At 37.3% G+C, this 24,279-nt stretch overlaps 3 protein-coding genes across 3 annotated transcripts in view; 1 reads left to right on the top strand and 2 right to left on the bottom strand.

The window, feature by feature from the left end:
• Positions 1–661: 661 nt before the first annotated feature.
• On the bottom strand, positions 662–5,591 carry LOC110161631 (tetraspanin-8-like). The gene is made up of 9 exons (XM_020926416.2): positions 5,511–5,591; positions 4,803–4,868; positions 1,931–2,044; positions 1,700–1,774; positions 1,455–1,553; positions 1,295–1,381; positions 1,155–1,214; positions 934–1,017; positions 662–839 (listed from the first exon to the last, which is right to left on the bottom strand). Exons 1-9 carry the CDS (start codon positions 5,589–5,591, stop codon positions 735–737), a joined length of 771 nt encoding a protein of 256 aa, XP_020782075.1. The 3' UTR covers positions 662–734.
• Positions 5,592–6,269: 678 nt separating this feature from the next.
• On the top strand, positions 6,270–18,127 carry LOC110161708 (ras-related protein Rab-19-like). The gene is made up of 4 exons (XM_020926516.2): positions 6,270–6,959; positions 12,336–12,519; positions 14,393–14,496; positions 15,237–18,127. The coding sequence occupies exons 1-4, from the start codon at positions 6,762–6,764 to the stop codon at positions 15,417–15,419; spliced, it is 669 nt and encodes a 222-aa protein (XP_020782175.1). The 5' UTR covers positions 6,270–6,761; the 3' UTR covers positions 15,420–18,127.
• Positions 18,128–21,063: 2,936 nt separating this feature from the next.
• The window catches only part of lrrc17 (leucine rich repeat containing 17), a 33,354-nt gene continuing 30,138 nt past the window's right edge, over positions 21,064–24,279 (bottom strand). The window contains exon 4 of the mRNA XM_020926656.2: positions 21,064–22,484. Coding sequence (XP_020782315.2) covers positions 22,060–22,484 — 425 coding nt within the window. The 3' untranslated portion in view covers positions 21,064–22,059. The remainder of the gene's footprint in view (positions 22,485–24,279) is intronic.

Raw genomic sequence — 24,279 nt, forward strand, 5'->3', positions numbered from 1 at the left:
AGTGGTGATGGTTCAGTGCACAATATTATAATAAAATATTATAATATTATCTTATTATGAAATGTTGTGTTTATAAATAGTATCTGTTCATTTAGACTGAGGACTATCAAGTGCAGCCAGGAGATTACATCAGTTCAATGCACTGAACTTCACCAAAGGAAAACAAACATTTTAAATGCTGTGAAGTTAAAATATACAATATGCAGGATATATATAGGAGCTTGATCATTTCAATAAAGTTATGGGGCATATATGACATTGTATAATACAAAACTACTGGGCAGCCTTTGAGACAGGTGCCTGGACAGCTAATGATTTATGAGGTTATACCTTGTACATTACTGCAGCATTACTGTTCTTCTGAATCAAAGTGTAACTAACACACACGTACACACTGAACAGCACTTCACCCTTATAGGTAATACTTGAAGTTATAAGATTTCTATAAATATTCTTATAAAGTGCCACAACAATATTGATACTGTTAATAATACTGTTCAGAGAGTGGCAATGACTTTGGTTTGTATTATTGGATGAAGCTGTTCCACAGCAAAAAGGAAGCAGGAAGTTATAGCATATGCATGTAGTTTACAATCAATCCGATGCATGCAATAATAGGTGTAGAAAATCAGTAATTTATGGAGCAGAATTAGCCAGGTTTAGCATACAGCATAACATGTTAAATGTGCAAAAGGTCAGCTTGCTAATAATTAACAGTGTGTTTAAAAAGAGTCCTAGAAAGCCCCGGGCACATATCTGTTTGACTGGAGCAAAGCAATGAAGTCCTCTTTCCTTTTGAGCTGCACCATCAGCTGGATACTCATCACCATCAGCACCGCCTAAAGACACAAAGGTTCATACAGAGGTCAATATTTAATATGTTAACATGTTTACATGATGTGATACATTAGAGAAAATAAAAGGAACACAAACCCAGAAGATTCCACTGCCAAACCGTATCCCTGTTGATAACGTGAATCCTCGTTTCAGAGCAGAGACGTAGATTGGTAAACAAGGCTATGGACAAAACACAAAAACAAAGCAAGAGATGGACACTTGGCAATAAATTACAGATTTCTGAAGTATTAAAATGTATTTAGTAATTGTTATTTTGCACAACAATGTCATTTAACACATAATCAATAAGTCATTACCTCTTGATACACATAGACGTTCTTAGGAGCGCCGAGTGTAGCACTGCCCCGTAGTCGAATCTGGTCAATGACAAATGGGGAGCATTTAAAAATAGAAGAAATGTGCAAATCATAAATATATTTAATTAAAAAATACCTACACATTTGCCTGGGTACTGACAGTTACAGGACACTGGGATAGTGGAGCCCCAGTCTTTATATCCATCCACAAGACCACAGCATTTGAACTAGAGCAAAAACAAGTTCTGTTTTCAGTATTTGTTATGAAATTGTATGACATTTTAAACATATCAGTCTCACATGGGCTTGGATGCTGTAGAGCAGAGTCCTGTTGTTTTTGTTGGTTCCACTCAGAGGCATCATGGAGAGCAGTTTGGTCTCTTCTCGAACCACCACTTTCTGAAAAAGTTTCATCTTATCATGTCTTGTTTTTAGGCACATATATGGTTTAATAGTTTGATTTCTTAACTATGGTGATTGTTGTTGTAATATAGATCTGGTGTTTTAATACATTGTATTCAGATGAGAAAATAGCCATACTTTACCTCATAGATCTCTTGATAACTCAAAGCTGTTTTGACAATAATTGTCTGACTTGCAGCTGCCATCCCAGCTGCAAACTGCAAAAGGCAAAAACAAGGATTAGTCACAGAGACCAGATTTTTAAATAAATTAGGTGTCGTTCAGAAACTCAATCGTTAATCCAAAATATCTACACCAAATCTCTATATCGTTCCATGTCTATCTGTAATAATCAAGTATAATCCAGTTTGTACCAGTATCAAGCACCATCTCTTGCCCCAGCAGGCTCCCAGGACCCCCAGCAGAGACAGCAGCATGCAGCCCACCTCCAGAATGTACATGATCACCACAGAAGCACTGGATACCAACTGTGGAGGAAGACAGACCCACAGTTAGACGAAAGGTTTTCAAAGTGCTAATTGGATGGTTACAGTGCGAATAATTGGATACTGACAAGAATCCACGGAATAAGACATGGCTTCTTTTCAGTATACAATTATACTATACTGGGCATGTGTTAGGAGAAGTGAGGATGGCTGCTTTACTTGACAGTGGATTGTAGAGCTGCGAGGTTATGGGAGAATATCTAATGACAGTTTTAATTTTTAGTATTAGTTCTGTGGTTAGAATAGATTGCAATTTTCATTTTAAAATTAGGATTATAGTGCACATTTTAAACAAGTCAAGGGAAAAACTTGAGAGAAGACTGAAAAGTTAACTGTTAAAGGTACTATATTATGCAAAGTTTTACATGTTATAATGTTGTTACCTCATAAAAACATACCTGGAGCTGTGTTTTCATTCACACTTTTGAGCAACTCTTTATTATTAGTCTGTCTACATCTCCAAAGCTCAAAATGCTCTGCTCTGTTCCACCTTGTGATGTCATGTAGTGGTAGATTGCAAGTTAGCAGCAATGATTGGCAGTTCCAGAGCTGAAATCATCCAAATGATTCTAGTGAAGCTGTATAGAGTTTAAAACCACAGTGGAGCTCTTTCTGTATTGCCACATGACATCACAAAGTGGAACAGTGTGTTTTCTGTTTGAGAAGTATAGCTTAAATATGCAGGGTTTGTGTATTTAACGTGTGAATGAAACAAAACAAAACTCCAGGTATGTTTGTGATGAGGAAAACATTATAACATAGATCACAAACAACGTAATGTGGACGCTTTAAACTAATAAAAAAAATTCATCTTTATGTATTTCAGATCATGTTTATAGAAGTTTTAACTTCATGGATATTGCAAAGGAAATTCTACTACCTAAGTAACTGTAGTAGCAAAATTTGAGATGCAATTGCTACAGTAAAAATAACATAAAACTACTTTAAGACACTGACACAGTAGCCCTAAGGCAAACAATCCCAGTAAACCCCTTTCTAAATGATGTATCAAAGAAAGATTTGAGCAGCCCTAGATAAACAGCCAGATGAAACTCTTGAGAAGTTACTTAGTTAGTATCTAGAATGAGTCATAGATATGTTAATTATTCAACCTGCTACAGCTCACATGTTAATGTACTACAGAAATTAAGACATAGTTCCTCAGTAGTGAAGAAAACACATTGCACACATTGAATACTGAGGCCAAAGATAATGTTAGAATACAATTTATTAAACGATAAGTGGATTATCCTGTAATAAAAGTAATTATTGTGTTAGACCTATCCTGGAAACTTGACATTATCATTCAATATTAAAGAGTAACATAGCATAAAACACATAAAACACAAAGTCCCAAGCTAAATACAAAGCTAATGAACGGGTCATACTAAAGATCATACTAAAAGGTTAACATGTTATAAGATGCATATTTTAATCTATGACCTTTTGCTAAATGTTAAACAGATGCTGATGCAGTGTTTTGGTTTGTATTTTAGTCAAGGCGGCAACAGTTCACAATGACCTTTAAGGGCATCATATTTGCGTTTTTTAATCAGAAAAGTGACCAGATCATAGTGAAATTATAAATACATTGATGATATATAAACAATATCCATTGTCCAATTACATCAAAAAGTAGTAAACACAAACTAGCGACCTACCAATACTGTATTCAGTAGTGACAAAGTGACAGAGTGCTTGTCTTTAAAGAGATGTCCTTGCTAGAAATGTTCCTCAGTATGGCATTAAACTTACCTGTCTTGCATGTATTCAATTTCAGGTGTTTCTTATTGGTTTGACATGCTTTCTTATAGTGAGCGGGGTCACTCTACGAAGCTGAGTTGACCTACTTATCTCCATGGAGACAGATATGTTGAATACCACACTGTGAAACATTTCAGGCAAAGCAGTAACATACATTAGCCAGGCTGGCACCACCTAGTGCCTCCTCTCAATTTCATTTTTCTCCAGCGACTAGGTAAGGAATCGGAATACACAAGATTGTTTGCAAGAACCCGGGAAATTGCAGACCGCGCACCGGCCAATCAACGAACAGCTGAACCAACTCGAGCTGCAATATCAGACTACATACGCTATCCTCCTCTCCTTTGTCAAATACAAACTATGCATTTTTTATTGCACCTTTAATTTGTGGGTTCATCTCTCAGAAACAACAATGATCGCGGACAAACATGTTCACTCTCTGCTTTGTTTGCTGTTGTGCTGGCAATTACTTGGACACCACTGAGTGTTTTGGCGCATTACATACGTCAAAACCAAATAGCAGCGATTGGTTAAATTTTTAAAAAAGTACTGCGAAGTCAGACGGTTTCCACGAAGTGAAACCGGCTGATGAATCAGGCTGAACATACATTTCCATGGAGATAAACAGGTGAAGGACCATCCACCAGAGAAGTTACATAGTGCACCTTAAGTATCATTATTTGAAATATATATTTGTAATTAGGTCGTTGCACAGAATTGGCATTCCAATAATGAGGGTCACTATGGACAGACTGAATCCAAGACTACAAATAGCCATTAAATTAAATCAAGTTGCTATATTAAGTTACAGTAAACAAGCATGCCAGCTTCACTTAATATAAAATCTGTAATCATAATGTTCGTAGGTCCAGTTTGTCCACTGCATGTCTGTGTCTCTTGTCCATTTAAATAGTGTATCAGTAACAACATCTACCCACTGTACATTATAGTGATAGACAGGAGGAGGACTACTCACCTGACCAGCTTGTATTACATCTTTGTGCCAAGCCACTGTGGTTGTCAGCATAAAGAAGCACAATGCCTAAGATGGAAAATAAACACATATATTTTAAATACAATACAGTTAAATAATTCACATAAGAACTCAAAATAAGTGAATTTTAGGTAGTCAGCAAATCTATGGGAAATCCATGGCTTACATACAATACTCATAACTAATGTCCACCATGAAATACTGTTGCTGATATGAATCTTAGGTTTGAAAAAAAGTAGTCTAACAACAGTAATATGAGCGGATTGAGCTAAAACCACCTCGAGGCTAACGCTAGAGCTGCACTGCATGTGGCTGTGGGCACACTGTGGTCCAGGGGGATTATAAATATTACATAGCCTTGTTTGAGTGGTCGCTTCAGGAAGAAATTGCAGGATTGAGTACATAGTCTGGGCTTTTATTAGCTTTAGACAGACTTCCACATTGGGATTTCTTTTTATATTGCTGCTTTCTAGTTACACGCTGATGTTATACTGCTTTCTAGACATCTTGTGTGCTAACATTATATGGCACGGTGGTTTGCCAGTGCGTAATGAGTACGAATGTGTGCGTTATTATAGCACAATTTAAACATTAAGATATTTTTAATAATGTAAATTGCACAGACGTGGAAAACACGCAGGCCTGCATCTGTCCAGTGTTTCCAGGTTAAGTCAAATGAATCCAACCTACCATATTGACAGCATTTGCGAAGATAAACGGCCTTTTGAGGCTGGTTTTGTCCGCAACCACGACCACGGCGCTGTGCTGCATGCTGCCGCGTCCGTCTTCTCTGCAAAGCGCCGTAATGTGTGCAGAAATAATACAACAACAACAACCAGAATGAGGAGGCTCCAGACGTGTGGTGATAGCTGTAAGGACATCTATGTATCCAGATCCACACAGGGGCAGAGCGCAGGACGAATCATGGCGAGGATGCGCGGAGCGATCAGCAGCCTCCGAGGCGTTCAGGGGCAGCGGGGAAGATGGGAAATTACAGGTTTCACAGTGACGTTCACGATTTTTACATTGTAATGATTGTAATGTTTTTCTCTTATGTTATGAATGTTGAGATTTGCAAACGTTAATTATTTATAAGTGAAATGTGATTTTTATTAGGCGCAAATTCTTTTTTTAATTTGGCTTCAGATGTGCTATTATGTGCTAAGCTATTAATTTCACTTAGCCTATTTCCTGAGCTAATGTCCCTATTACTTGTGCTAAACGCCTGCCAAGCCTTTTTATTCAAATTAAAAACAATGTTTGCGTGGACTAGGACTACTGGCCTGATCTGACTGTAGGCTTGCCGAGTTGTTTGCCCAAGTCAAGACGTCAAAGAAAACGTCCAACTAGCCGCTAAGGACTACACTTCCCAGCATTCCTCGGGCTTTAGGGCGGGGCTGCTCTCCTCAAAACAGGTGCCAGGTGAAAGGGAAGTGAGTGAGAGTGAAACGACCGATCAGGGGGGAACCTATTGCGCGCTATTGAAACCAAGGAGGGGGAGGATTGGATTATAAACAACGTCTATAGAAACCGGCAAAGAGACAGGCTTATAAAGACAGAGGCGGAAGAAGAAGCAACTTATTTCAAGATATTGGCGTGGACTTGGTTATAATTTTGCTGTAGATCTACCTTATTGGAAAATCTGGGTGCCAGCATGTGCCCAGGAGGATGCTATTGATGCTGAAAATGTTTTTTATAACTTCTATTTGACGTTATTTTTATTTTATTTTATTGAAAGCACGCGATCAAACCTGAGTAACTGGCTTATGTTTACTCAACATTTACCTACCACGTCCAGTTTGGTGACTTGATTACTAGGTCGTGCAAAATTGGAATTAGACAAAGCCACGAGCAAGGACTGTATATTTATTTATTTTCTTATGTGGCATTCTTGAAGGAAAAGATTTGATATCCTCCTTTGCCAAAACTGCTACCTCCAGGATGCAGCAGACCCCTGGACCAGAGCACGATGACACTTTTGATTTTCTCTTTAAAATAATCCTTATTGGAGACTCAAATGTGGGCAAAACGTGCGTGGTGCAAAACTTCAAATCAGGAGTATTTTCAGAAAGACAACAAAACACCATAGGGGTGGACTTCACAGTACGAACACTGGATATGGAAGGGAAAAGAGTCAAGGTAAGTTGATATTACTTTGTCTGGTGGCATTTAGATCTGGGATAAAAGTGCTTATTGTTGCAAGCAAAGAGAAGGTTGAAAAGCCACAAACTGAGAAAGTAAACCCAAGCAAGCTGTTATTTTATTATTACATGGAGTAGTGGCAAAACTTCTTGGAAAAAAAATTATTTGAGATTTGAGGAATGAAGTTGATCTGTAAACTCAGAATACCAGTTTTGGTATAACTGGTCTGGTTAAACATACACAAGAACTATAAAAAGGTCACATCAAACACATTTTGCATTACTCACACAGTAGCCTACCAGCATTCTAATTATACACTAAAACAAAACATGGGAACTACTAACATAATTATAAGGGATTAGTGCATTTCTGCTTTACCGCCCTGTTTCATATTAAGTATTAACCATGTTTCCTGATTTAGAGTTAACAGATTTTAGAGTATGGATCAGTCTCAATACAACAGTGACAAATGTGTCTGGGTTCTGTGATAAATAACTTTGTAATAATATCCATAATCACACTTAAATTTTGTTACAATTACTGCGTTGTTCAAATCAATGCAAAGTTAATCATTATTAAGTAGGCGCAGATTAGCCAAACCTTTTATCCAACATGACTGCATCCCACTGTCGACACACGAGTAAACATCCTTTGAAAAGCGGTCAGATCCACAGGTTGGCGTTGTGATTCCAGCTCCCACAGATGAATGCTGTCATTGTGTCCTTGGGCAAGACACTTAACACCCCTCGCCCCCAGTGTCTTGAGTACACTGTTGTATGAATGAATGAGTGAGTGTGTTCTTCCGTAGTGTGAAGAACTTTGCCTTGATGATGGAAAAGTGTTACTGTATATAAAAATGTGATTAGTGTCAAAAATAATCCATTAGACAAAGTTCAAGTTTGTAATAAGGGTACTACTAGTACAAATAGTGAAAAGCTGCACAAAACCCAATACCCAATCGCACTCATCTCTCATAATAATAATAATAATAATAATAATACATCAGACTTATATAGAGCAACATTACCTATCTAGGCTTTGAGACCCAAAACTGTTATTTTATGGGAAGTCACAAGGAGGATGCTATGTTCGCCTGTTTTGCATTGATGACAGCTATATGAAAAGTAAACATGAAGCTGTTTTATTGAGTCCATAGCAGAACATGTTTGTGATGGAGGCTACAGTGATGTGTCCTTTGGTTAGTGTGTCAGTTAGAGTCACAACAAGAGAAACAGGTTTGTCTCAGGAAGGCCCAGAGATACAGGTTACTCAGGTTTCCATGGCTTTTGTCAAGTCAGAAATAAACTCGGTAATGTTTTTTCTCCCCTGCTCCTGCTGTTATGGAAAAGTAGCCTAAATGTTGTCAAAAAATAAAACACCAAAAAGAGCAGAATATAGCTCATATCACAGGTAAAGTTTATGTGACTATTCCCTCATTACTGCGCCTGTTATTAGTTTAGGCAGGTGTGTGTTGTTTTGTCTTCAAAGCTGACGTGTTGTAAGGACAAAAATGGGCCAGCAGAAGTGAGGCCAGGCGAGGTAACTCCTCCTACTTTATTACAGTATTGTGTGTTGTTTTGGTTGATCAGGCATTTGATACAGGTACTAGTAAAAGTAATAAAAGGAGTCAGATAATACAGTACATCAAGTGTACCCAAGTGTTGATAGTTTTCTCAACTTGATTAAATGCTGTAATTAATATATAGTAATATCTGTAGTACTTTCTATTATCCCTGTAGGGAAATTGTCCTCTGCATTTCACCCATCCTTTCTGGTGCAGTGGGCAACACATGGGACGTCCGGGGACCCATCTCCATGATCTTGTTGTTAGGCTTGGTCAGGACTGCCTTAGTTGGAGGATTTTATCTATGGTGCATGTTTTGGGTTGATGGTGGAAACCGGTTTGTCCAGAACAAAGCCACCCAGACATGAGGAGAACATGCAAACTCCACACAGAAACGCCCGTGCTAGCCACCCAGCCACCATGCCCTGTCTAAGACTTAGACTTAGACAAACTTTACTAATCCACAAGAGAAATATTTGGACACATTAGCTCACACATCACAGTAAATATTAGGGATGTAACGATATCCAAATCTCTTGATACGATATTTTGACGATATGCATCTCACGGTACAATATTTACTGTGATATTTTGGTAGATAGGGCACTTTTTTGCTTTTAAAATACTCTTGGTGTGAACTTTTACTGTCATAATTCCAAGAATTCAAGTAAAAAACATAACTTTATGTTGTCTGTGCTGAAATGAATCATGGGATATGTAGTTCCCTATGTTTATAAGAAACTTGTGATTCGATATATTGTGACAGCCCATGGTATTATTGTCAGACTTTTGACGATACGACATCATGATATTTCGGATATTGTTACATCCGTAGTAAATATAAAAACAAAAAGACTGATTGATTGGAGTATTGCATGAATGTTGAATTGTATCTGAATGTAGACCTGTATCTAATAAGCAGGTAGTAAAATAAGGGTCCCCATAGTTTCTCCAAGAAACCTGTCTGTGACGAGGAAGAGTAAGTAAAAGAGAGCAAACACAACATTTGATAACTGCTGATGCTGTCACTTCATTGTCTTGTGTGCAGAAAAACTAGTTAGATCGCCTCAGGACAAAAGCTTTCTCCCATTATCTCCTACAATACAAGTGAAGCGTACTGTAAGATGGAAGATTGCATCAGTGGAGAGGTCAGACAATCAGACATTGTTTAGTGCAATGGTGGAGAGTAGTGTTACAATACTAAATGTTGAAATGGAGTTTTGATAGGGTATTAAGAGAAAGCTCAATTCCAGTTTTGATGCCACAAAGCACTTAAATAAATACTTACATTTTATTGTCATGTGGTCTCTTACTAGTTCTGATTGATCAGTTTTTTTGTGGTATAGCTAAACAAGCTTGTGAGTCTGTTCCTGTGAGAGCTGTTAACATGGGAACGTGTTGTTGCTTTGGGACGTCTCCCAACAGAGATCCACATAGAACTGTACAGTTCAGCATACATATTCCCACAGAGAGAGTGCTCCTGGATTTAAGGCTGCAGCAATTGTTAGAGTAATTAATTGTGATTATCCCCAATTATTGAAATTATGGGTGAGACAAAACACATTTTCCACAAGATGAAACAAGATAGAACACGATTGGGCCCAACATTCTTAAAATTCTGCAGTTATATTCACATTTTTGACCTAACAATGTTTTATTTATTTGTATTATTTAGTTTATAGTTTTGCTTTCATTGGACTAGATGTAATTTACCTGCACTTAACTCTGGGTTTTTTTCTGAGTTTAATGTAAACACAAAAATCTTACAATTTTCCACATGTGCACAATTGATTTTCTTTTATTTCACTGCACAAATAAAAGGAGTGTATGCAGACTGTAGGGCTGGGTATCATTACGAAGTTGCCGATACGATACATACCTCGATACACAGGCCATGATAAGATACATATCACAATACAGTGCACTTTCGATTCAATACGATATATTTCAAATTGATTCAATACAGTTCAATAAAAAATAATGTATAAATGATGGCTATGATATTAAAAGTCTTTCTTAAATAATTTCTTGTGCAAAGTTAATATGAAACACAAACATTTTAATCATCAAAACAGTTAAAATGTCAAATGTGTTGCAACAAGCAACAAAACTGTAGCGCTGTAACAAAATAATTTAGTAAAATATATTAAAAAACACTATTGGTGATATATCGATACAGCAGACCATGATATTGATACTGTATCATCACATTAAACAATATTTATTTTTCAATATTTTTGCACACCACTAGCAGACTATCAGAGTAATATGCTACATGCTTTCAAACCCTTTTTCTGTAATCTGTATTCTATCTGTGTCTTTTTTTTTCTACAAAAAGTACAAACATGACACAGTAACTAGTTTCTGTGCAACAGTTTTTTATCAACAAAAAATACTATCACTTCTGTTTGACTCCTCAGTTACAGCTCTGATTAAAGATGAACGGAGGGACTAAACTAGGTCTTTACCAGATTAAGCATGCATAAACTGGGTCAACTCAAAACCAGCACAACTTTTGAGTACCATAACCCACAAATGTTGCTTTTTTTTCATTGATACTTTGCAGCTGATGTCATAAACATTCCCTGGGGGTGTGATGCTAACTGTAGGCATGCTCTGTCTGCGGCTTTGTTAGACTCTAATCTGAGCTTTATTTTAACACAATCTGACCATGAAGAAATGAATTAGTTGGAATTACAACGGGTGAGCTGATTTGTGCTGTCAAACAAGTTCCTCTCACGTAACATTACAGTTAATTACAGTTGCAAGCCAGCTAGCATTAGCCAACAGTGTTTCAGTTCGTGACTTTCACCTTTTATGTCGAAAATCAAACACTTAAAGGGACAGTCTGGAATTTGGGATATAGGACCTCATTTCCTAGTTAGCCAGAGTGTTGGAGACGTGTGGAGACACTTTTTAAAAATATTCCATCCAGTCCTCTTATTGGCAGAGGCTGCTGGTGCTAGGCTAGTGCATGTCAATGGCCATAGTTAGCCTGCCACTAAAAACAGTCTCACCCACTCCACAAAGCACCTGAAGCAAATCTATTAAAACGCCAGACTGTCGATGTGAATGTCTGTGATGATAGAATAATTTTAGAAGTAAAACCATCCTTGCATTTGAAGGATTTATGTCTGAGCAGCAGCAGCGAGTTGTATTTCCTGATAGAAAGCTTGGCAGCGGCGGACTGATATCACCTAGCACCTATCTTACCAGCAAAGTAAAATTTCACTGCTGCTGAGAAAATAGTCCCTCAACATTTGACGATTCACGCGATGCAAGGTTAGTTTTATTTCAAACATTGGTCTATCAACACAGACATTTACATCGACACTCTGGCGTAATAATAGATTTTCTTGTTTTGTGGAGTGGGTAAGACTGTTTTTAGTGGCAGGATAACTATGGCCATTGACATGCACTAACCTAGCACCAGCAACCTCTGCAAATACAAGGACTGGATGGAATATTTTAAAAAAGTGTCTCCACACGTCTCCAACACTCTGGCTTACTAGAAAATTAGGTCTTATGTCCAAAATTTCAGACTGTCCCTTTAAAGAGGATCACGAACGCTCATATTGATCACAGGCTCCTGGAAAACTACTGTTTAAATCCATTTTGTATTTTTTCTTGAGTTTTCTGACTATCTTAAAACTTATTTGGCTGTATTTGCAAATGTGCGCAATGTGTCACCATGTTAACACTTTCCACATTCCACCATTAGAGATATATAGCACACCCCCAGTCACTGCAAAGTATCAACATTTACTAGCACAATTATGATGTTGTAATTTCTTCCTCCCTCTCTCCAGATGCAGGTTTGGGATACCGCAGGTCAGGAGAGGTTCAGGACCATCACTCAGAGTTATTATCGTAGTGCGCACGCTGCTTTGATCGCCTACGACATCACGCGGAGAGGGACTTTTGAGTCTGTGCAGCACTGGATCAAAGAGGTGGAGCTGTACGGAGCAGCCAACGTTGTCATGGCGCTAATAGGTGAATTTTGGCTTCCTATGAATATACATTATCATAGGCTAACCTCCTTCCTCACAAACCATAATCAGTATAAGATAAGATTAGACTTTATTGCCAGACTTATCCAGTACAACCCAGAGGTGGGGACTTGCAAGTCGTGACTTGGACTTGAGTCGGACTTGAGTCACTATTTTTAGGACTTGAGACTTGACTTGATAAAAATGGACTAAGACTTGGGACTTGACTCTTACTGGAGGTCTGTGATTTGAGAAGACTTGAGAAGCACTTTTAAATCTGAATTTGTTCTATTCGTCAGAACAGAACGAAATAAGATCTTCACTAAGATCTTGTCAAGACACTTAAAAAGAAAATATTTCAATTTCTACAACTCTTACATACTCTATAAATACTCATATATAAATATACTATGACTTTATAAGTACAATTTATGTTAAAAGTCATATAAATTGCAAAAATCTTTGGTTTAAAGACTTAAAATGACTTGAAAGCTCAAAGCAGATGACTTGGACTTGACTTGGACTTACTGGTCAGTGACTCTAAACTTGACTTGGACTTGCCTGTCTTTGAGTTGAGACTTGACTCGGACTTGAGGTCAAAGACTTGCAAAATGACGACTTGGTCCCACCTCTGGTACAACCAAATGCAGTTTTGTATCTAACCAGAAGTGCATTGAAGGAAGCAGTACGATGTATGCATTTTGTTTATTTAATTTTAAATTTTTATTATTTTTTGTTCAAGACAGTTTAACATAATTTAATAAACATACACTTATGCTAGCCCATCCTGGACATCATAGCTTATAACTCAAACAGCAGGAATAGTCAGCTACAATATGTCACAAGTTTTCAAGGGGCCCATGTTACACTATTGTCTAATTTGTTATGATGTTGTTTTCTCATAAAAAACATACCTGCACTTTTGTTTTGTTTCATTCACACATGTTTATAACACAAATTCTGCAAATTTAGGTTGAGTTCTTCCCTCAAACAAGCTCTCGAAAAAGCTCTCTTCCATCTGATGTCATGAGGTAATACAGGAAGTGCTCCACTGTGTTTTTAAACTCCATACACATTCACTGGAATCATCTGGATAATTTCAGCTCTAGAACTGCCAATCTTTACTGAACAAAAGGTGAAACGTAGCTGTTGAAAACCACCACTACATGACATCACAAGGTGGAACAGAGCGTTTTGAGCATGGGAGATGTAGACAGACTAATAATAAAGGCTTATTCAAACATGTGTGAATGAAACAAAACACAACTCCAGGTTTATTTTTAAGGAGAACACTACATTAGAACTGACTAGAACCTTTAAGTAGTCCTACATTGCACGGCACAATGCACATTATTATAATCAATTAGTACTAATTATTGTGAAGAATAATTCATAAAGTTATAATAAATGTTGAGATTTGAACTCCAAGATCTGGTCCAGTTATAGTATGTAAGTAATTCAATAGGAGACCATTGGTGAGGGTGCCCAAGATAGTCAAAAGCCATTGCTTGTTGGACATATCTAACAAGATAGATAAAGTTGCGTAGACACTTTATATAGAATATATTTGGCAAATTGTGTGTGAAGTTATTTAACATTCCAAGATAACTACTGTTTTGCCCTGTCATTAAATACATGATCTGTTTAACTGCAAGGTGTGACGATTTGCTGTATTTAACATGTAGATTATTATGCTGTTGTTAGAAGCTTTAATTGTTTTGTTTGGTACTTTTCAAATTAAAATGTAATTATGTGGAATTTGTGGTATGATGTTACTGTTATAAAGCCATCTCTCATTCATTATTAATGACATTTCCACAGTTCAAACAGGGGTATTTGAGTTTCATTATCTTTGGTGAATTTCATTTCCACTTTAGGAAACAAATGTGACCTGGAGGAGGAGAGACAGGTCCGGTTTCAAGAGGCTTGTGCTCTGGCAAAAGACAAAGGATTATTAGCAGCTTTAGAGACCTCTGCAAAGGTAAAATAGTAAAATGCATAACAATGATTTTAAAAAATACCTGTAGTTTTATAATAATATACACATTTTTGTTGATGATTGGCTATTTGGCTTGAAAATGTAAATGAGAAATCACCTGTGCTTTATAAAGAGCTTTGTAACTAATTATGACTCTGATTAAATTATATTATAATCCATTAATCTATCTATCTATTTATCTATCTATTAGGGTTTTCAAAAAAATCAATACATCCTAGATACTGAACTGATAAAAACAAAAAACTAAAACAAAAGAAAACAAAAAAACAAGAAATGAAGAATCAAAACTACATATAGACTAGAATAATTTTAGAAATGTTTTTTTTTTTGTATTTCAGAATTATTGTAAGACCTAAGAAACTACCTTTAGTTCCAAAATGCATTCTATTGTTTATTTAGTGTTCTTTTATTACCATTGTGGTGTTGAAATTGGTATTGAGTATCGAGCCTTTTGCACATCAAGTTTGAAATTTTATTACTGTGACAATAATATCTACCTCTTAACTATGAGGTAACTTCAACTTTGATACTTATAAACCCTACGTTACCATAAACATTTCACTGAGAAAATTGCTCTGTCCCTATATCTAGTACCTATATCTAGCACAAACGCGTAGCAAAACCAAATGTATAAACCCTGTCATTTTAAATTCAACTATTCATCTTTCTTCCTCTCTCAAAACAAATTTAATCTCTGCCTTTTCCCTGTTTTTTCTTTAAAGGAGAGCCAGAATGTAGACGAAGCCTTCATGATGATAGCCAGAGAGCTGATGTCCCGCAATGGCCTGAATGTCCAGCATGGGGACGGGATGATCATGCCTCATTCTCTGCTCAGGACCAACTCCAAACCTATAGACATTGGATTACCCTCCTACACAGCGCAAGAGAAGAAGTCATGTTGCTGAAAAACAGAGATTCAACAGATAAAGCAAGACTGATAGAAATGGATGGAGAGACAAACAAGATCTTAGTGGATTTTAGTATGTGAACTAAACACTTTGCAACTTCCTGAACTAAACTGAAAGGCAATGAGAAAGTATTGAGCAGAGGCTACAAAAGTAATGTAATTTTCTTACCATACAATCTTAAAGGTACACTGTGTAAATTTTCGGTTGAGGATCCACCACCTTCTTGTTTTTATGGATATGTCATTACTCTGCTTAGATGTATCACAATATGACATTAAACAGCTCAATCGTACATTTACTGAATTACAGGTGGTTTGGTTGCTAAAAAACATCTAGAAAAACAGGCATTCTGACTGTGACCGGAGTTGCTTCTCCACAGATCTGACCTGTAACTTGATCTGGTTTGGTCACCATGAAGATAGAAAGGTTTAATGCCATACTGGGAAACATTTCAGACAAAGCAATAACATCTCCATAAAGAAAATCATTTGACGAAGCCTCCACAGTGCACCTTTAAAGTAAAGTGTTAAATGGCCAAAAATACCCAGCATATAAAATCTGATTTACATCGAAGTGAATGGAGACTTATTCACTTTGGCGTCAACACTATGCAAAATGAAACTGAACTACAACCGTTATTTATTTATTCAGCATGGTGATTTGGAAGATTTTTACTTCAGATGCCCTTCCCATCACAGCCAGCTACATCTAACTGGAGTGAGTAATGGACAGTGAATGAATTTGCATCTCAAGTTGCACGAGATTTGATCCTGCAACTTTCTGGTAAAAAGGAGAATGCTTAGTGATAGTGACATTGTTCCACAAAGCAGTGGAAAACTGAAATAACTGCCTTACAATGTACTTACAATGTAGAATTTACTACTACTACTACTACTACTACTACTACTACTACCACTACTACAGTACAGACTAGAAAAAACGGGGAATGTATACATCAAAAAAGTCTTGGCAATGAAAATTATTTTGTTATAGTGTAGAACATGAACATGACTGATTGCATCTCTTAAAATATTAAACCCAATTGGTGAAATAGCTGCCACAAATTGTTATGAAATGCCAAATTACTTACTACAACTAGTAAGTAAGTAAATACTGATCACTGTCTTAAAAATTACACCTGCTTATAGGAAATGTCATAATTGGTATATTAAATATTTTTTGTGTGGCTGTTGTTGATGCCTGTTGGGGAGGACTCCTTTGAAAATGAGATCTCTGAATCTCAATGGGACCTCAAAAACATACCTGGAGTTATATTTTGTTTTATCCACACATGTTTGAGTAACACCTTATTATTAGTCTGTCTGCATCTTCAAAGCTCAAAATGCTCTGATCCACCTTGTGATGTCATGTCAGATTTGTTCAGCTGAGACTAGAAATTATTCTAGTTAAGGTATATTGAGTTTAAAAACAAAGCAGAGCAATTTATATTTTACCAGATGACATCATGAGGTGGAACAGAGCATTCTGAGCTTTGGAGATGTAGACAGACTGATAATAAAGGTTTACTTATTAGGGCTGTGCAAAAATATCAAAATATCGATATATCGTATCATTTAATGTGATGATGCAGTATCGATATCATGGGCTGATGTATATATATCACCAAGAGTATTTTTTGGCATATTTTACCAAATTATTTTGTTACAGAGCTACAGTTTTGTTGCTTGATCAGAGGAAAGAAACTCATTTATGCAACACATTTGATATTTTCACTGTTTTGATGTGTTTCATATGAACTTCTGCACAGGTAGTGGTGAACTGTATCGAATTGATTTGAAATATATTGTATCGAATCGAAAGTGCACGGTATCAAGATATGTTTCGTATCAGCAACTTCTTAATGATACCCAGCACTATTACTTTAACATGTACGAATGAAACAAAGTATAGATATACATGTGTAGTCTGTTTGAGAGAAGAACTGAGCCTAAATATGCAGGATTTGTGAGTTAAACATGTGTAAATGAAACAAAACACAACTACAGATATGTTTTTGATGAAGAAATAACATTATACTGTAGATCAGAAAATAGTATAATATGAGCCCTTTAAATAAATGTTAAATTATAAAAAAAAAATACCTGAGTGAAATATATTTAAAAATAATTACTACAAAGTCTGCTACTATCTATACAACAATAACTTGTGTTTCCTATTTGTCATTCTACCCTTGTCATTGATCAGTGGATTCAAAGAAGTCCTCTGTGACAGATGACCTGGCACCATGAAGGATTGTTTTGTTTGTGCTGCTGCTACAAGGACTCTGAATTAAACCTTGAGTGCTGGTCTGTTTACCCATCATGCCTTTGGAGAGACCGCTGAGTGGCGATGGGTGTAATCACTGTAGGGTAAAATTATATGAGGTCACTTTTATTTATTATATGAGCCTGAAAGTCCCTCTCCAATACATCTCACATTTAAACGCAAAGAAAGTGTCATAAGGTATTTAGGGAGTTTTTATTATTATTTCACACATTTTTATGTCAGTTGTACTTTTCATCAAACCTTCTCTCACATTCAAAAACTGGAAATATGACTTGAAATAATTATAATAAGTCTAAGTGCACAATGTAACTTTTCTATAGTTTTGTCACCTGCTTGTCTCTATGATCGATGTTATTGCTTTGCTTGTAATGTTACACATTACAAGCTTATTACACATTAAACATGTCTACTTTTTACAATTATATTTGTTTCTATTGCTCAAAAACTTTCATCAAAAGTGCTCTTACTATGATTGGGGTTGCCTCTCCACAGATCTGACCTCTAACTTTGCCTCATGGTGTCACCTAGTTGTACTGTTACTGTTGTAGCCTGATGCATCAGCCGGTTTTACTTCGTTTCACTTCGTACAAACCATCTGACCTGACCTTAGATTTCGTGCGCTTGACGGTAGGCGGGTACTTTTTATTATTTAACCAATCGCTGCTATTTGGTGGTGATGTGTGTAATGTGCTGCTGACAGGACTAACTGGTATATTAAGCTTTTCCCAAAGAAATAATGTCTTTCCCCTTGATGAAATTCACCAAACATTCTCTTTATTCCAGCTTTGAATCATCGATCTCGGGAATCGTTGACAACACTGAATATATCACTCTTTGCTGATTGGCTGGTGCCTGAACTTGCACTTCCGGAGTTTTTGCGAACATTCTATTGTATTTTAATTCCTGACCTAGTTGCTGGAGAGAAATGAAATTGAGCGGAGGCACTAGGGGGGGCCAGCCTGTCTAATACTGTAGTGCATTCTAAGCAAAGCAATAACATCTCATTACAGACAAGCAGATAGTGGGACCTCCCCCAGAAAAGTCACGTAATGCACCTTTAAATATGTTATGGTAAAACATCTCAAGGACATCTACATAAAGCAATCAAACTGGCAAATACTGTTAACATTGTATATATCTAAGCGTAACTCTCATACTGGGGCTTCCTTCCTTTTTTTTTTTTTTTTTTTTTTTTTTTGATGAACAAAATAGAATGCAACCTCTCAACTGCTTTTCTACTTCGCCTCAGTTTCCTCAGTGCCATTTAAAAAGCCGCTATAATGTTTAACGTCCCCAAACATATTGAAGCCAAACTATGCCTGCTAATATAAATCTGCAAGGTGCACTATGTAACTTTCTGGTTAGGGGTCCGTCACCTGCTTGTTTCTATGGATATGTCACTTCTCTGCCTGGAATGTTCTGCAATATGACAGCTCTACCTTAAATTTTTTCAATTACTGGTGGTTTTATGGCTCAAAAGTGCCTACATTCTGCCTGTGAGCAGTGTCGCCTCTCCACAGATCTGACCTGTCACTTGGTCCGGTTTGGTCTCCGTGAAGATAGAAAGCCATACTGCGAAACATTCCAGACAAAGCAATAACATCTCTATGGACAGTGCACTTTTAATGTTATACAGAAAATGTTGTTTTCGCTAAGTGACCTGACTTTCTGCTTACTCACCCGCTCCTTGCTTCATAAACCCTGAATGTCACATTGCCTAAAGACTGTGAATTATTGCCAATGATTCCGCGTTGTATTGTTTTTTCGATTTAATGTGAAGAGCCTGCAGAAACCAGCTTTGACCAGCAGATGGCGTTGTGCTATTACATTTGTTCTGTACCACTTTTTTCTCTCTGACATTAAAGATACAGTTATTTAAAATGGTTAAAGGTGACTTGGCTTTACTTTTGATAAGAAACACGTGCTGAATCATCATCTGTCCCAACTTTGTTCACTTTTATCAACCAGAATGCATGGATATTATAGGGGATACAGTAAAAGCTCCGTTGGCAGAAATGTATTTTTAAACAATCTGGTTGTTATTAAATTAATCCTGGGCCACAGAGAGAGTTGATCCGTTTCCCTATTTATTCTGTTTTTACTGGCGAACAATTTGACTACCGCTGCCAATGTATCAAAATAGATACTGGCATGAAATACCAACTGAACCCATGCCATGAAACTAATTTATTAAAAAGACCCTCAGATATTTTGTTATGAACAGGAAAGCTATTGTGAACTGGCTTCAAAACGTACAGTGCCTTGCCAAAGTAGATAATGCTTATAAAATAGTCTTATTCTAAAATGTAATTTGTAGTCAATGCCAGTTTAAATGATGCATGGTTCACTGCGGTTTGCATCATCATTGATTATAAGCAATAGTTTCTCCATTTGACCTATAGACAGACTGAAGAAGTTGGTCTAACTAAATGCATGTGCTGAAAATACAGATTTTGGATAGAGTGACCAGATTTTAAAATGTAAAAACTGGGACACATCCAGGTTGGGATGGTTGGTATAAATAAAAAGAGCGCAACATTGTCCATTCTCAACTCACAGTCAGTAAAAAATCTGAGGGACTTCTGTAGGTGCATAGTTTTCAACATGGTTTTAGCTAAACAAATTTAAATATATTCCTCTCTTTACTGTTGGCTGGTATCAGATTGGTCAAACACAGGGGCAACTGGGACATTTCTTGTATAAAACTGGGACAAATCACCGGTTTTGGATAAATCTACTGGGACACGGGACTTTGGGAAATAGGAACGTCTACTTATACCAATTGTGAGTTACATCGGTATAGTTACATTTTCATTTGGAGGTATTCAGAACAAAGGAATATGTCACAGTATTTAATTACAAAAGTTGGGCCTCGAACTTCTCGAAAGATGAAAACTTTGGGCGGTTGCCATAGCAATTGGTAATTAATTATAAAATTATATCTTTTGAATGGATCCACAAAATGTTGCAGATAAGAGGAAGAGTAAACGGATTGTTTTGCTCTTGTGATGAGTGCTTCCCTTCTCTAATCAGTGATAAATAAATGACAAATAACAAATGGTGAAAAAACGTAAAGTTGTTTAAATGCAATATGTCATGTTTTTCAACTATAATATCATGAAATGCAATGTGAAAGTATTCTGTTCAGAACACAGTACTCTGATATATAACAAAATATGTTATAAAATAAAATTTTATGCAGATATTCTGTACATAAATGCATTTTCAAAGTATTCTTCCCAAGTCTTCCATAACTTGGTATTTTGGAGATCTAGAATAACACTTTTGCAGCAGCTGACAATACGAGGTGTATCATGAATGAGCAAAACACACTTTCAGAAAAAATAGACGCCATTTTATTTCCCAGAAAATGAGCAACAATATTATAACATATTAAACAAGACCAAAAACTACTGTACCTTATCAGTAACAAAAATGCTATCTCAAAATTTCCTGAATTCAATTCTAATTTCGTTGTAGCAAAAGCAGCACCTGCAGTTCACAAAGATTAAAAACAACGTAAAGAAGAAAGTTCAAATATCTGATACAGACTCAAATGGGAAAAGGTCTACAGAAAAGAAAACCTAACTTACACATTAACAGTATCTCAGGTGGCTTTTCAAACTGTGGTAAGGGCTCCACAGAGTCTTTTGTAATATGTCAACATAATGAGTTTTGGGTTAGTCCTGGTTGAACTGTATGAACCATGAGAGAGCCCTACTGATTTCTGTTCATTTAAAGTGGTACAATATTGTTAGAGGAGGTTTTAGCTGTTAAAACAAATCTCACTTCCAACATTATTTCATTATTAGTTGTCATGCCTGCTTGTCAGTGCCCAATTTTGTCAAATTTCAGAAGCTAAGCAAGGCTGGCCTGGTTAGTACTTCAGTAGGAGACCACTGAAAATAGTGGAGGAGCAGTGGCCCTAATGGAAACTGTCACTGTGTCGTCATGCAAGACACTTCACCCACAACTACCACTTTAAATATGGTGTGAGTGTGTTGGAGAGGTCGATTGTTTCTCTTTGTTTACCCAAAGGCAGCTGTGGCTATGAGTAACTATGAGTAACTTATCACCATGAAGTGTGGAGTGAATAAATAACGCACCGTGAACTAAATATTTTGTAGAGAATCAGATCAAATAACACAGTGAACTACTCAAATGAAAGTTGAAGAGTTTTTGCCACTAAAATGTAACTTGCAAACATTTTCATTATATCGTGGGGGTCCCGAGTTGACCACATGGTTATTTTGAGAAGTATGCCCTTAAAATTTTGAGAAACACCGTTCTAAGGCAACATCATTGCCCACTGTCAAAATTTGAACATTGAAAGATTCTAATTTCTCCGTATCTAATTTAATCTAATAATCTCAATCCTGTTTGGTTTCTCTTGGATGGGTCGTGGTAGGCCTTGCCCCTCTGTCTCCCCCACCACCTCCTGCGCCTCATTCTCTCCCCCCTGCACCCCGGGGCTTATGTCCAAATCCGTCTGCTTATCTTTGGGACACTCCCCGTTGTAGGTCTTGACATAATCCTCGACTCTCCACCCTCGGAACTCAGGCGGTTCTGAGCACACCAGGCCGGAGTAGGAGACCCCGGGGTGGTGCTTGAGCCAGTAGACCAGGTAGTGGATATTGTAGTCACAGATCCAGGGGTTCTGGCCCAGGGAGAGTGTTCGGAGGAAGTACAAGTCCTCCAGAACGCCGTACTGGAAATAATGCAGGCTGTTGTTGGACAGGTCCAGCTCACGGAGGTAGAGCTGACCGGCAAAAGCAGCTGTGAAGAGAAGAGAGAGTTTTAGACATGGGACACATCTGTGGACAGTTTTATACACCATTGTACCATTTTATCTATTTTGTATTTTATTTGAAGTAAGTTAGTAGTTTGGAGTTTGGTGATTATTCATTTAAAAACTATTTGTACATAGTTTTGGACTCCGGGAAGAATGGGGATCACATAAATAAATAAACAAGTAAACTACCCACCATTAAATGAGTTTGAATCATCCAGGGATAAGATATTATCAGTGAGTTAAACTAATCAGGGAGTTAAACTAAATGGGAGCAGCAGTTTAAGAAGGTGCTCCCAGCCTTCCTTCATCCCAGACACTTACTCCAGCTCCTCCGGCAAGACCCCAAGGCATTCCCAGGCTAGCCGAGAGACACAGTCCCTGAGTCTTCCTCGGGGCCTCCTACCAGTGGGACGTGTCCTTTCAACATGGAGGATCAGTGACTCTACTCCGAGTTCCTGCTGTGACTGAGCTCCTCACCTTATCTCTAAAGGAATGCCCAACCACTCCATGGAGGAAACTCATTTTGTATGAATATTTTAAAGACTAATAGCAAAATCAACTGACTCAGATCAATAAGTTGCTACACTGTTGACTGTATAGTTTCTGCCTGGAGCCTTCACACATAACCTACACACCATGTTTAGCTACACCTGCTCTTTGTCAAGGCCTTCACTTCGCTTAAATAAGACATAATAATGATACACAGCTGTTTTTGGAGCATTTTAAGAGCCTATATGAGCAATGACCACACTAACCACCTTTACAGTCTTTACATTCACCTACACAACACACGTGTTTACCCAGGGTCTAATCATTTGCAGACGTCGTTAGCAGATTGAGTTGTATAGGGAGGACTCCATGCTGTCCACTGGCCTTGGGCTCAGCTTTGATGTTAAGGCGGAAGAGGAGAAGGGAGGCAGGAGAGGAAGGAGGAGGAGCCAGTGGACTACAAAGATGGGCAAATGTTTGAAGAAATTACAGGAAGGACATAGAGCACTCTAGAGACACGCTCCCTCCTCCGCACTGTCCATTTGGAGTAAAAGTAATGGTAAAATTGCATCAGTGACAGAGATAGAAGAAAAAGGAGTCAGTAGTGTTAATCTCAGGTTTTCTCGTTCAAAATACAAGTCTAGTTTCTACTTCCAGCTACTGTTTTGGTTTCGAAGGGCACCGTGACCAATAACATCCAAAATATCTGGGTGATTTACAAACAACGCGGTTAACTTTGATTTTGCTTGTTTCAGTTGTAATGGGAGATCGGTAAACAGGTTTTTGTCTCCACATGAAAGAATTCCATGGACTAAATGAGCAAGAGAAAATAATCATTTCTGAAACTGGCAGAGTTCTAAAACATTTGACAAACCAGACTCATTTTTGTGACGAGAGAGGTGCCAAGACTTTACCAAGCCTTAATGGTGAGGTATGTAACCAGTCTGACTCTATGGAGATGTTATTGCTTTGCGTATGCTTCACAATTAAACTAGTAAACCATTAAGCTCATTTTTATTGCTTAAAAATACCTTGAAAAACATGCATTCACACTGGAGGCTTTCCTCTCTATGGATCTGACTTGTAACATGGCCTGGAGTCTCCTGCTCAGCCAATGAAATTAGATTAGTTTAATGTTAGTTTAATGTAGTTTAATGAACATTTCATGCAAAGCGATAACACCTCCACAGAGACAAGCAGGTGGCAGACCCTCTCGCAGGAATGTTACATGGTACACCTTTAAAGTAAAAAAAAAAAAAAAGTCAACCCTATAATTCAAACATTAACAAT

Source organism: Boleophthalmus pectinirostris, unplaced genomic scaffold (genome assembly GCF_026225935.1).
Source record: "Boleophthalmus pectinirostris isolate CB_2022bp ecotype Guang Dong unplaced genomic scaffold, ASM2622593v1 HiC_scaffold_18, whole genome shotgun sequence".
Lineage (NCBI taxonomy): Eukaryota > Metazoa > Chordata > Actinopteri > Gobiiformes > Gobiidae > Boleophthalmus > Boleophthalmus pectinirostris.